At 34.0% G+C, this 15,188-nt stretch overlaps 1 protein-coding gene across 5 annotated transcripts in view; it reads right to left on the bottom strand.

The window, feature by feature from the left end:
• Positions 1-5: 5 nt before the first annotated feature.
• The window catches only part of na (sodium leak channel non-selective protein na), a 99,998-nt gene continuing 84,815 nt past the window's right edge, over positions 6-15,188 (bottom strand). For all 5 annotated transcript variants that reach the window (XM_072537786.1, XM_072537787.1, XM_072537788.1 and 2 more), the window contains 4 exons: positions 13,034-13,170; positions 9,312-9,468; positions 5,162-5,339; positions 6-1,465 (listed from right to left, as the gene is read on the bottom strand). In XM_072537786.1, the coding sequence (XP_072393887.1) occupies positions 1,194-1,465; positions 5,162-5,339; positions 9,312-9,468; positions 13,034-13,170 (744 nt within the window). In that variant the 3' untranslated portion in view covers positions 6-1,193. The remainder of the gene's footprint in view (positions 1,466-5,161; positions 5,340-9,311; positions 9,469-13,033; positions 13,171-15,188) is intronic.

Below are 15,188 nucleotides of genomic sequence, written 5' to 3'. Positions count from 1 at the left end.
CTTAATTCCTTCTAATCTTTATTTCTTCTAAAACATTCTTTATACAAATGTAAGTACTCTAACATTAACGGTCATACTTAAAATTTAATATCATTTCTGAATAATAGTAATCAGTTCTGTAAATATTTTCTTCTCTATTTTTTATTCAAATAAAACCATATATCCCTCCACGATACTATTTTTTTTCACAACATTGTGAACTGCATTTGCGACAGATGTTTTGGTAATGCTCCGGAAATATCAATACAGTGAATATAAATAGTATTTTGATGGCACCAATAGGGTTAATTACAAATTTATTTATTTTATAATAAAAACGTTATTTAAATGTCAATAAACAGGTTTTTTCATTTAATGTTTTCAAGAAATATGTTAGGCATCAAGTTTATTGTTTATTTAAAAATTTATGATAGCCTAACTCAAATCAAAATACAAAAATTTGAATTTTTCAAAAAATATTCTTGAAAAATACAATACATTTGAAATATTTAAAATATTCTGTGTTTAAAAACTTCCAAATATACTTAAAATAGTGGGAATGAAACTTCTTATACCTCAGGGAAGATTTACATAATTTTCTCAATATTTTTATTTTAGGGGTGTACCAATCTGATTCAGAATGCCTTAAATACATAAGGCTTACAGAAAAAGATTTAAATTTTCAGATTTTCAAGTAGAAATCAGGATTTAGTGCTGATTAAGAGAATTAAGAGTCTATTAACGATTTTTAATTAAAGTATAAAAAAGTATTTGAGGTACCAGAATTTTCAAAAACTCATTTTTTTATATATCTTTTTCTATATCGAACTATCAGTCGCGCGACTCTGTCAGTCGCGCGACTTATATTTATTTACCATTCTCCAAAATATCGGTTATACTTTTACAACTTGTATTGTTCGCTTTCTCATAGATTCCCAGTTCTATCTCTATAGAATCGATTTTGAAAGAAATATTTACAAAAAAAAACTATATAAAGCAAAACTAAAAAAAACTTTTCACAAAACCACATTTTTAAAACTGGCGGACAGTTGATCACCGGATCTAGTCAGCCGATTTTAATAAACCTTGATATATTTTGATATATTTTGTTTACCACAACTTAACAAAAAATAATAATAAAATTTTTGTGACTGTAAAAGATCGAAAAAAGGTCAGTTTTGAACAATTTTTAAAAATGTCTAATAAAACTATATTTATTCTTCATCACTAGAAGAAACGTACGCCAGTTGTTCATTCCACCAGTCTTTAATTTCGTTTAAAGTATTATTAGCTTTTGGAACGGTAGTTTTGCTATTATAAACTTCTCTTGGCATCCTGTTTTCGCTGTCATTTAAATGCGATAAATTTTTATTAACCACTACTGAAGGTCTGTTATTTTTCTTCTTTGTTACTATCCTCTCTTTCTCTTGTCTGGCGGAGGGGTCTGAGAGAGTGGGGGCTAAAAATTTCCTGCCGGAGCTGCTACCTGAAATAATTTTAATATAACGTTACAAATGGGCCACTCAGGTAGCAAATCAAAGAAAGGGGACTTCAGTTGAACGCGTTGCTGCAAAGAGTAAACAATAATTTAAAAAGCATTGTAAAGTCTAGCAAGCTATATAAGAGAGTCACGAAAATTTAGCTCAGTGGGATGCTATTGTTCATAGGTGTGAAATTTCAACAAGAAATCTAACTAAATCCATCAGTTTGTATAATAGTGCGTAAAGAGTCCATGCATGTATTTTAAATACTTTTTACTGTGAATTAGTCCGACCTCCGTTGTGTGTTCAAATAAATGCTTATCGGCTTTGAACGATAATTGAGGAGCAGACTTTCGTATCGCACTTTGTCTATTTTTAACATTTTTCAAGAAGTGAGAAAAACTGCTACCCAATTATTAATAAAGTTAAAATAAAAACACAAAATATGAATAAATGTACTTTTTTATTATCAATTTATCCTATTTATAAGTTTCATCAAGCTTTATTAGTTTTTTCAAATATATTATATATTATATATCAATATAGATATTTTTCAAATATATATTGATTGCCCCTAAATGATTAAAATAAAACTATATGAACTGAAAATGCATTTCTGCGTGTTTGGAATGCAATATAGTAAATAAAATCATCTGACATGTATGTCGTCCTCCAGAAGACAGCAACATTCTTCTCCATCTTTACATTGATCGCAGGTCTGGTCTTTTTTAATGGTATTTTCACGATACTGCTTTTTCAAAATTGGATCTAACCAAGTTAACTCTGGATCTAATGCCCATTCTTTGCCTGATAAACTAACTAAAAATTTTGATAAGCTATCCAGTTTTTTCTTCTTAACATCATGCTTCATTGGCAATTCTGGCAGTACTATGTTACTTAGTTTTTTCTGTGGTTGAATTAAACTTGAAAACTTTTTAGAAGAGTCATCATTTCTATGTTGTTACCTCTGTTTTATATAAGATTTTATTTTCTCCAGCAGTTTGTTTGCCTCGAGTTATGATTATTCTTTTGGCTCCACTAATACCTATAACTTTTTTGAGTGAAAGTGCTGCATGTTTTATGTCATACAAAGTCCAATCAGAGCCCAGCTTGCGTACTTGTCCTTTCTTAGAATAGATTTCATAATATTTGTCTGGTGACTTTATAAAAGCATGGACACGTAAGTCTAGCTCAACTTGACCAAAAACTCGATCAGCTGGCATAAACGAATGGCCACGAACGGGAAACATCAACGTAATTGTTTTAATAGTTTTTGGGGCAATATTCAAAAGCCACAAGGTGAGTGCATGTACCATGTTGGAATTTTTATTCTGACTCCCACATCCATCCCAAAACAATCCTAGATGTTTAATGTCTAGGATTGTTTTCTGGGTCAAAATCAGTCTTTTTTAGAAAGTCAGTCAACGCGGAACTTATTTCTACCATACCTCTTTCTACTTCATCAATAGGTGTATAAAAGACATGTATAAAAAACAGGAGTTTTTGTTAAAATATCTGTAACACGAAATGCATAAAAAGATAGTTGCTGAGCATAGAATGCTTCCATAATAGGCGATTTTAGGAGATTTTGGACCTGTTACAGATCAAAGCAATATGAAACGGTATCAGCAGATTCCTCCTTTATTGATTTAAAAAACTGCTTTGCTCGCGTCTTGTGAATAGTTAAATCTTTAGTTTTTCTCGTTTCTCTATTTGTATCATCTAAAACATGCTGACCTCCACTCATTTCAAACAATTTATTAACCTCTAATAATATCATATAATGTTGATTCCTACCATGTCTGATAATAAAATAAAGTCGTTCATGGTCAAAAAGCATTGCACGCAAAATAGCGCTATTTGTTTGTCTCACGCTACTGGACAAAATGGGTTTTGTTTGTCTAGGTGATTTTTGAAGCCAAAAATATACGTGAAATATTACGTTTAGAATATCTAGGAGTATATAAATTAATAAATGATGTTTTGACGAATCCCACGCCACCTCGAAGTCAGAATGTGAAAATATGGACAAAGTACGATTTGAAATTCTGCTCCTCAATTAATCTCTTAGATAGCTTGGAGAACTATACATGAAATCAGTGGTTTTGCTACATTGCCAGATAAAATCGTCGAATAATTTTTGATTTAGAATACATTTAATATTTTTTTAATAAACATGAATCTTATGTCTCCAGAGTGGACGAATTACAGCGAAGATTGTCATTCTGACCGGCCAGTTACAAGGGGTCTTATTAAGGTGGTATGTCACAATGTTAAAATTTATATACTTTTTAGGTACAGTTAACGTCACTATTTCAAAACAAAACTTCAACTCAAATCTCTTTCAATCTTGGTTGAAAGGCCCAAAATGTTTCGAAATGTTTACTGGGGGATTATACTGGTTTTTACATAATACATAAATTACATATCGTCTAGCAAGTCACGTGGGTTTTATCTAAAAACAATTCTAGTTTTATTCAAATAACAAATAATTTGTGTTTAAATGCTGGTTTATTACCATCGCACTTATGGTATTGTCCCGGTTAGTACGTTTCTCATTTTTGCCTCAAAAAAATATAACTGAATTGTTACCCTTTTGGGGATTATTTTATCTCATTGTTCAATTAACTTTACAAATTTCACAGGAAAACCTGTGAGTTCAAATTAAAAGATTAAACTTAAAGAGAGAAATGCAAATTGAAAATAAAAGAGGGATTATAAATAATGAATCTCTTAGAGAGCTTGGAGAACTATACAGGAAATTAGTGGTTTTACGACATTGCCAGATAAAATCGTCGAATAGTTGTTTATTTAGAATACATTTAATATTTTTTAAATAAACATGAATCTTACAATTGCCGTGAAAAAAAGGACACTAAGTGCACAATCCCGTGAAATTATACCCAATGTTTTAACATTTACACAAGAGGAAGCAGAAGGAAATTCAGTACTTATTGAGTGACATTGGATACAAGAACGGGTAATTGCTTTGACCAGTGGCGCACCCAGGGGGGATTTTTGGGGGTTAAACCATCCCCCCCACAGGGCACTATTCCGACACTGTTACTCACAAATGTTAAGGACTCAAAATTGAGGTAGCATAAAAAACAACAGGTTAACACTGTTAAAAAGATTCGTCGGAAATTTGTAAAAGAATTAAACTATAAAGGTAGCAGAGAGTTTATGAGACAGGAATTTAACCAGCGTGTGTTTCGTTGTAGAAATACATCAAATAATAGAACTATATTGATTGAGAAACACATTAGACATTTACGACTGCAGTATCTCAAGAACATCAAAAAAGCTTCATTCGATTCATAATAAAAATGTAAAAGCATTATAGAATTGTTATCAATTTTACTGTGAAACATGTAACAAATAAACAACCGAAAAACCTTTGAAACCCGATTGATTTGACAACGTTGTACAACCAAAGTTTTCCATCGGTCTGATCTTGGCGGTTTCAGATATTTCTGTCGACCTGTAATTTTAAGCCAAACAGTTGGTTGGGACTTATATTTATCTGCTAAATGCATGCCTTAGTATGTCCTCCCAAAAATAAAATGTTGGTTTTACCGAAGTGGAGATTGAAACGTCAATAAACTTATTTTAACCTTCAATTGTGGCTTATTCCCATATTTTAAAATGTCACAAGAAAATAGCTTCAGAACAATAATAAAAAAGTGAGATATTACACAAACCTATACTATCGGACCTAGGAAGATTAACAGCTTTTTGCTTCCTTGGCTCGTTTTCTTTATTTGCTTCAACTTCGTTTTCTTGATCTGGACTTCCACTTTTACGTTCTTCCATCGGGTCTGGCATTGATAAAGCCTCATTTGTTGCTCGTAGCCCCGCCATTAGACTGCTTTGCTGTTTCTAAAAATGTTAAACTATTTGTTATTAATTATCAATAAACAATGGAACAAAGAAGTCGGAAACTGGCGACCGTACGATGCGAAGAGACCAAGAGGAAGACCTCAAATGCGCTGGAGCGACGATATCAAAAGAGTCGCAGGACCAATGTGGAAACGCCTAGCACACAACAGGGATGAATGGCGAGAAATGGGAGAGGCCTTTATTCGACAATTCGGATAGAAAAAGGGCTATAACAAAAAAAAATCAATAAAAAATATTCTTACAATATTAGTCATAAATAGAATGAAGAAATTATTTAGAAGGTCGGATGAGGTTTATAGATTCACATCAGAAATAAAGCTAAGATCTCAAAATATTGAAAAAACTAATCAGCTTTGGTAGCTTTCGTATTTTTTATCAAATAGTTCATTTTACTGCAGTCGTCAGAGACGAAAATGCCACTGAATCTCTAAGAATCATAAGAACAAGCTGAATTTTGGGACCCCAAAAAATATGCAAAAAAGTTTGCCACTCCCATCCCTGGGCTTCCCCCTAAAACTTTCCTCTGTCCCAAAATTAACATTCTCATCAAAATTCAGCTTGTTTGTCTCGTTTTTAGAGATCAAAGCTATGACGACTGGACTATTTGGGCAATTTTATTATGAAATGTAGATAATCCATCGATGCCTTATTTGGGATAATTTTTTATGCTGCAATTTCTTTTAAAATAATTTCGTACAAGATCTCTACAACATGCTGTATTGTTTCTAGTTTATGCGAGTTTATGTTTATGCTGATAGTGGGGAGCATCTAAACTGAGTAGTGCAATGTGATACTCCGCGCAGGGCATATTGTAGGGGCAACGGCGCATGGGGCAAAAGAACGCACCTCATTTAAATTTGCTGCTAATGTCCAGTTTGAACCGATTTTAATTACAAACGTTTGGCAATAGTGTGCCATATGTGTTGTTCCAAGTTTAAAGCTGATTTAAGGCGTTGTTTACAAACTATGAGGTAAATATTATTTTTTACTATTACACTCTAATATTGGCATAACAAAATTAATTTGCGATAAAATCAAATTGGCATTTTTCATTGAATTAGTTTATTCGGCTGTTTTCTTGGGTTGATTGTGGGTTATTATGTTAAGAGTTTTCGATTGAGGTTAGGTCCTTAAAATCTTAACAGATGGTTTTGACAGTGTTGCCGAATGGGGCAAAAATACGCGAGAGTTATGGGGTAAAACTACGAATGCTTATTTGTTCCCCATTATCATAAACTAATTTTGTTTCTACTAATTTCGGAATTAAATATTCAATTCATCTAAATCTTGGTGTCTGTTTTCCAGAAACTACAAAAGAAAATAAGAGCGCAAGCCTTTGACAGAAGTTATTTTGTGCGAAGCTCGTGAACTTTTTAATAAGCGTTTCTATACGTCAGATAGTAAAAGCTGTGGGATTTCATGAAGCGACACTACGGCAAAGGTTGAAAAAAGGAAATGGTGTCCAGTCTTTAGGTAGATTTAAAGCAGTTCTAACCAAGATCCAGAAAACGAAATAGTTTAGCATTGCAAAGAACTCGACAAACGATTTTATGGAATGACGCTGAAGTCATTGCGTTTTTTAATTTACTCTTATTGTGTAAGAAACCGTATTGAGCATCCATTTTCACCTGTAAATCAGTTGACTGGTCGGGACTTCACTAGATCTTTCATGAAAAGGAACTGACTATCTTTACGAGTTCCACGAAAAACTAGTATTACTAGAACCATGGGCTTCAATAGGGTGTAACTAGCTCAGTATTTTGAAATTTTGGAGAACACTATAAAAAATGTAAGTTACCTCCCAACCGTATCTATATATCTATAACGTCGATGAAACGGGCATTCAGACAGTCCCAAACCATCTGCCCAAACATGTTGCCCCAGTTGGAAAGAGAGATGTAACAAAAGCTGTAGCTGCCGAGCAAGGACAAACAATTACTGCTTTTTGCTGTATGAGTGCAACGTTACCATGTTTCACAATTTTTCTTATTTGTTCGAAAACGGATGAATCTTCTTCTAATCAAAGACGGGCCCACTGCCTGCGACATAGCTGTTACTGATAGCGGTTACATGAACATTCCCACGTTTATCAAGTACCTGGAGCCTTTAAAAAAACATACAAGTCCAACAAAGGAGAACCCCGTTCTTCTGATCCTAGATACATTTGCAAAAGACAATTTCATCCATTTATTAAGTCTGCCATCACATAGCAGTCATAAGAGCCAGCCACTTGATCGGGAATTTTTCATTACATTTCATTAAAAGCTTATTAGAGCGTCGCTGAACAGCTGGACCAAATCCCATCCAGGACAGGTTCTCTCCATTTACCATGTGGCTGGTCTCTTTTCCACAGCATTTTCAAAAACTGCTACTGTAGATATAACAAGAGAGGGCTTTCGGTCTACAGGAATCTACCCACTAGATAAAAATATTTTTTCGGACGTAGATTTTATGCCAGAGGAAGTAACAGAGCAAGATTAGGTGGAGATTAAGACGATGAAGATCATGTTTTTATCCAGTGTCAGCAAGAAGAAGAAGAACTTGTTACTGATGTGATAGAGCCCCAGCCGACATCAAAATCAGGTCGTAATTTCACCTTCAGACATTATTCCCTTCCCAACAATTAAGATAAAAAGGAAACGAACCAGGAAAAGTTTGAAGTCAACACTAGTAAAATCGACACCTTATAAGGAGCGACTTTTAGAAGAACAAGAAGCTAAGAAGAAAGCAGAAAAAGAGAAGCAGAGGAAATAATTACTGAAGAATCAAAAGATCAAATCTCAAAGTGCTAAAGTTCGTGCTGCCAAATGGAAAGTTTTCGACGAATCATCATCTGATGAATCAATAGCACTCTCCTATCAAGAAAGTATTGATTCTTGTGACATTAATTTTTTCGATTACGATGAAAAGCAAGACATTGATGTTGTACCAAATATTTTACCTGATGACTTTGTCGTAATGACAAATCATACAGATTATTGTCGCCAAAGTTTTCCAAGTAAATGATGATGGTTATGAAGGCGTATTTTTAAGCGACTACCCACAACATTTCGTTTTCGTGAGACAACGGAAGATGACTTTTTTCGAAAGGACGATATTGTTTTAAAGCTTTCAAAGCCAATAAAAACCAGCTCTTTCAGATTTTCAAATTCAGTAAGATTCTCTGACGACCTCGCCAAATACAGTTCTCTTTTAGATTAACGTTTTGTATTTTACGTTTGGTTTATTTTCAATAAAGATTAGTTTCTTTTAAACGCCTACCATCTTTTATTTGGGGTTTTATACATTTTAGTTTTGGGGCAAAAATAGGCACTTGCGTACTACTGCCCCATTTGTAGGAGCAAGAAATAGAAATAGTACGCAAATGAAGATTTTTTAAAAACTTTTTTTTCAATATTGAACTTATATAGCACTTATAGAACTACTGTCGATACTTAAAATGGAAAAACAATATGTAAGCTCTCCCGTAATAACGTTGGAAAAGTCATAAACTCTTATAATTTCTGAAGACTAAAGGAGATAACGAAATTACGTGTTTTTGCCCCCAACTACCCTACACCTTTATAATTGACGCAACTGACTCAATACGATGAGGTGTGTTCCTCGACTACTTCGCTTCTCAATCTCGATGTAACTACTGTAACAACATCATGCCCAGGACATCTATAGCACAGTGGCACACATTGTTGCCCAAGTCATATTCCAGAGAACTGGCAATCTGTGGGTAATTATAGACTTATTATGGTCACGGAAATGAAATGAATACAGAGACAAAGGGACAAAAAGATGTCCTAGCTGAGGAACAGTATTTGGAAATGAATGATTATTGGAATTGAGAACCTTCAGCACAGAAAGGCAGCTTTGACAGAACTTACTATTGTTGCTATAAGGTGGTCAATTGTACGACCACTGTAGAAAGACTGCTCATAGAGAAAAATAAGTCATACTTACATTAGTTGATCGTATTTTTTTTAAACATCCTTCTAACCATGTTCTTATAGTCTGTTTAGCAACTTCTTCTTCAATAATATATTCGAATTCTTCTCTTGCTAATAGCTCCTCTAATTGTAAAGCTTTCCTTATATCGACCGATCGATAGGACAACATGCTAAAAATTGTTAATCAAATTTAAATGTGTTTTATTTTATTACATAACAAGTACGACAAAGGTTCTCTATACACGGGTGAGAAACTTAATGGTAAATGAGTCCACAGTGCAGGGAGTTGACCGTATGAATTTTGTTCCATACTTGTTCTTCTAAAATGTTTTTATGAATCTGGTTTGAAATTATGCCCTCAAAATTGTAATATAGTACGTAATAACGTATTGTAGGGAAGAGTGGTCCACAGTGAGACATGTTCCACAGTGAGACAATCCAGGACATGTCAACAGTGCTTTGCATGCTGTCCTCACCATAAGGTTGTTTCAACACGTAGACACAGCATAGCTGTGACGTAGAGTCTATCAGCAAATCTTAGCTTCAGTTCGCTTGTTCGTTTTTGCGTGTCAGCTGGTAGTGTGATTTTTGTTCCCGAAAGTAATTATATAGTTCCTCACATCGACCGATATTATTCGGTTGTGCATTGAGTTAGTACTTTGATATCGATGGTAAGTAAAGCTTAGGTATTTTTGCATGTAATTACGTAGCGATATTATTTTTATTTTATCGAAAAAAATATCACACTTTGGTGAAATTGTACCTGTGGGGTACAGTGAGACAATCCTTAGTGGGGCAGACTGAGACGCGTCTTACTGTATCCCATCGAGGACATTAGTTGGATAATACAAACTCATACTATTTGTTTCTTTGCTTTTTGTAGATCATGGCAAGGAATAGAAAAAGAAAGACTAACATTGCTTCTTTTTCTGACAGTCACATGAGAGAAGCCGTGGAATTAATCACAAAAGAAGGGCTTTCATTGCGAAAAGCAGCAGAACTGAAGGGGGTGTCATTTCAGACTATAGCAAGGTAAATTGTAAAGGAAATGAGCATCGATTAGGTTTCGCGCAAAAGAGTTTATTTTTGCAATAAACAATAATCTTTCTATTTGAGATACGTGAAAAAACAAAGGAATAACCATGATACCGAAGTGAAAATGAGACCTTTCTATGAATGCTGCCAAATTATGTTAAAAGAACAAGAATTTGCACTGGCAGAATACCTTGGAATGTGCTCAAAAATGAACTACGACATAACAACTCTTGGATGTCGCTGTTTAGCATACGAAATGGCTCAAAAAAATAATATTTGGATTTCGAATAATTGGTCAGAAAATAGAGCTGCCGGCTTAGAATGGATGAGGGGATTTTGAAAACGATCACCTAACTTGAGCATCAGATAACCAGAAGGGTGTAGTCTCTCGCGTGCTACATCTTTCAATAAATATAATATGTAGAATTTCTTTAATAATTTGCACAACATCTTGAACAGGCACGAAAGCTTTGCCGATGGCTCTAGAATATGGAATCTAGATGAAACTGGGACGAAAATTGTGCAGAAACCAAAAAAGTGATCGCTTGCAAAGGAGTTAAACAAGTGAGTCAAGTAACTAGTGCCGAAAGGGGGTCTTTAGTAACAACCTGCTGCTTCATAAGTGCTTCAGGAAGCACGATTCCACCAGCTATTATATTTTCTAGGGCTCATTTTAAATCGTATATGCTTCGTAATGCGCCAACTGGTAGTTTGGGACTTGCAACATCTTCGGGCTGGATGAACAGCGAGTTGTTTCTGGAAGTAATACGTGATTTCATAAACCATACAAATTCCTCAATCGAAAATCCAACATTCCTGTTGTTCGATAATCACGAAAGTCATCTTTCAATTGAATGTGTGGATTTAGCCAAATCCAATGGAGTGACTATTTTAACCTTTCCGCCACATTGCAGTAATAAACTAAAACCATTATATGTTGGCGTTTATTTTTTATTTAAGGCACACTATAACAGAGTTGTGGACTCTTGGCTCATTCACCACCCCGGAGTTCCTATGACCATATACGATATATCAGAAGGTATTTGACTCCGATTAATATAACATCAGGATTCCGTAAATCGGGTATTTTCTCTTATGATCGGGATGTTTTTGCAAAAGTAGATTTTCTTCCTAGTTCCGTCACAGATCGGCCCGAACAGTCAATATCTTCAAATGGTACTGTTGAATCTCTAGTTTCATATTCCTGCACAAATGACAAACATGGGGAAGAGGATCCAACTTCGAGTCTTGATATTGTGATAATAACACTTACTATTGACCATGATTCTGAAGCAACTGTCATGACAACAAAATCGTTTTCAAGCTCTCAAGAGTATCGAGGCTACCCTAAAGCCACTCCAAGAAAACGTGTGCAGAACAGAAAACGCGGAAAAAGTTTCATTCCAACACACTCCAGAAAAAATTGAACTTCAAACAAAGAACGCCGAAAAACGCAAAGCTAGAGCTAAGACAGTAAAAAAACAATTTATCGAATCCGAATATAGTTCTTTAAGTGATTAAGCAGAATCCCTGAACGGCTCATCTGAATATGATGCCGATCTTGATGCTCCAATAACAGGATATGAAGAACTAGATAGAAATTCAGTTATCGATGACTAGGTTCTTGTAAAGTTCGCAAGCAAAAAGTCAGTAAAATATTTTGTTGGCAAAATTTTGACTAATATTTCCGATGATTTCGAATATAAGATCAATTATATGAGAAGAAAAAAATAAATTGAACAAGTTCTTTTATCCAAACGTTCCTAAAGTTGCTAGTGTTTTATCGCAAGACATAGTGATGATTTTACCTGTATCAGTATTATATAGAAAAACAAAGACGCAAAATGATTGTGTTCTGTTCGAAATGAATTTTGCCGCACTACATGTTCAATGAACGATATCTCGTTGTGGACCACTGTGTGTCTCAGTGTGGACCACTGTGAGACACAGTGAGACATTTTGCAACGTCAGAAAGTATTTTTTTACACTTATATTTTCAAGTTTAAATCCATTTCTGTTGAGTATTTTTGAAAAATAAAGGCCAATTTACAGGATTATTTGTTTGTTTTCAATATATATATATATATATATATATATATATATATATATATATATATATATATATATATATATATATATATATATATATATAGAAAAAGTTGTGAAAAAATCTCGAATGACTAAAAACCGTCTCACTGTGGACCACTCTCCCCTATATATGTTATATTCTTTAAAGATGTCAAATGTAGGTCAAATTAAATCATGTTAAACGTTCAAACGTAGTTTTTTAATATTACGAATATTATTAAACTCTACAACAGGCTTTTTATTATTTTTTACTTTAAAATACATTAAATGCACACGTATTAATAATACCACGACATGATGATGATAATGATCGTCTCTACACTTTAGGCAACAAACGATGCCCACATTAGTAGTTCGGTTTGCCTAAAAATATCATATAACAGAACGAATTGTATTCAACTGAACGTGCTATAACTAGTGTATATCCTAAGTTATTAGGATACTCACATCAGATGCCAACCTTTCCTATCCGAAGACGTGGATGTTTGAATTTTGGGCTTGTGTGCCTCCCGAGGCTGAGTTTATTACTATGCATGCTTGTTTATTAGAGGTATTTTGTACTTCTATGATTGCATGTTTATTCATTTTAGTAACTATTCAATACACACTTACTTTATGACGTCGTGAAAAGTAACATCTTCTCCGTTATGGAGTCTTTCCAGTTCATAACACATGTGCTTAAATAACAACCTGTCTTTTTGAGGGTCCACTTCTAAACGTCCTTTTAACAGTCTTAAAATAAATTTTACCTAAAATACAAGTTTTTAGATAATTTATAATACACAACCAGCTGATCTTACTATTTCAAAAATACATTAAAAAAATGAATCCTAACGAATGTTAATAGAATAATAGAGAAATCTACGATAAAATTATGCTTCCTATAGTAGAAGCCACAGTTAGAATGCAGTGTTGGTCTTACGTTACGGTGCACAGCGATGCCGGTCGGTACTAAGTTTGGCGATAGACCGAGAAATCAGGACCGTACGCGTTTCATTTTAAAAATCTTTACTCATTAATTTAACTGAGTTAAATAAGAGGATAAACAAAAGAAAAACAAATTAATTCTATAAAAAATGCCTGTATACATAAAATATCTAATACTTCGTAAATACTTATATACATATATACAAAAAAAATGCAAGTAGTTTACCATATACGACACGATAAATATATATACATAAAACACACAAGAAGATCATAACTGAAATGTACTGTACGTACAGTACTAAAAAAACAAATGAGCATTAAATCTGAGATATTTCTCGTTAATTAATACTAATCGCAATTCATATCTAAATCGTCCTCATCCTCTGAATTATATCCTATATTAATTATCACCGGTTCAATACCTTCCTGCAAATTGTCTACCGCAAACATTTTTCTTCTACTTTCTTGACGTGGTTCACATAATTATGCCACTGCTCTTTAGATACGCGTTGGTAAGCTTCTTTTATCAACCGCTTTTTCTTAAAAATCGACGTTGTTTAAGCCACATACCTCTTTACTTGACTCCACACCATCTCAATCGCGTTCAGCTCGCAATGGTAAGGCAACAGTTTCAAAATCTTAACGCCATATTTTTCCGCAATTGTCTCAATTTTGTACTTGTCGTACTCGTCTCTAAATGTATCCGCAGTATCCAGTAATTCACTTTTTAGACAATCTTCCTCGAAGAAAATGTTCTTATCGATTAGCCAATCCTTGATTTGCCTTTTGGTCCACAATTTTTTCGGGAAATCAAATTTGCGGGAGTGGTATGACGCGTTACCCAAAATGACAAAGTTTTCTTGGTCTTTCGGCAAGTTTGGAATTAACGTCTTCTCAAACCATTCTTTATACCGATCGTCGTCCATTTCGTCGTGGTAATCAGCGGTTGTGGTCCAGATGATACACCAACTGAGTTGCTGAAACTAATAGAGTGATTCTCACAGATTGGCTCAAATCCATCTTTGTCGCAATACCTAAAAAACACAATGCGAGAAAATGCTCAGAATATCGATTAATTACCCTAATGAGCCACACTTATCAAAATTTTGATAAGAATACTTCACAACAGAATTAGACGCAAATGCGAAGAAGATTTTTGCATGTTTCGTGGACTTCGAAAAGGCATTCGATAAAGTACAGCATGTAAAATTAATGCAAATACTGAAAAATATCGGAATAGATGACAAGGATATTCGTGTCATTAAAAAATTGTACTGGAATCAAACTGCTATCGTAAAAATTGGAGATAACTACATCGATGAAATGTCCATACAACGAGGAGTCAGACAAGGTTGAATTTTGTCACCAACATTGTTTCAATGTTTACTCGGACCAGTTATTTAAAAAGGCACTTAAGAGACAACCATATGGAATAAAAATCAACGGGGAACTACTTAATGTGATTAGATATGCAGACGATACAGTAATTGTGTCAGATAATATTGAAGGTCTCCAAATTCTACTTGATCATATTCACGAGGTAGGAGAGGAAATGGGCATTAAAATAAACTCAAACAAAACTAAATTTTTATTGTTTAGTCGTGACCCACATCCCGATGCAAAGCTTCAATTAAACGCAGTCCAAGTTGAGAAAGTTCACAAAATGACATATTTGGGAACTGTGATAACGGACCAACTAGATCCAGACATAGAAATAAAACGTAGAATAGCAATCACTAAAACTATTTTTATGAAAATGAAGTCATTTCTTTGCAATAATTATCTCAATTTAGAACTAAGACAAAGAATGGTTAAGTGCTATGTTTGGTTCGTACTT

The sequence above is a fragment of the Diabrotica undecimpunctata genome, chromosome 7 (assembly GCF_040954645.1).
Source record: "Diabrotica undecimpunctata isolate CICGRU chromosome 7, icDiaUnde3, whole genome shotgun sequence".
Classification (NCBI taxonomy): domain Eukaryota; kingdom Metazoa; phylum Arthropoda; class Insecta; order Coleoptera; family Chrysomelidae; genus Diabrotica; species Diabrotica undecimpunctata.
Note: the sequence above shows the minus strand (reverse complement) of the source record. Positions and strands in the feature narration are given on the sequence as shown.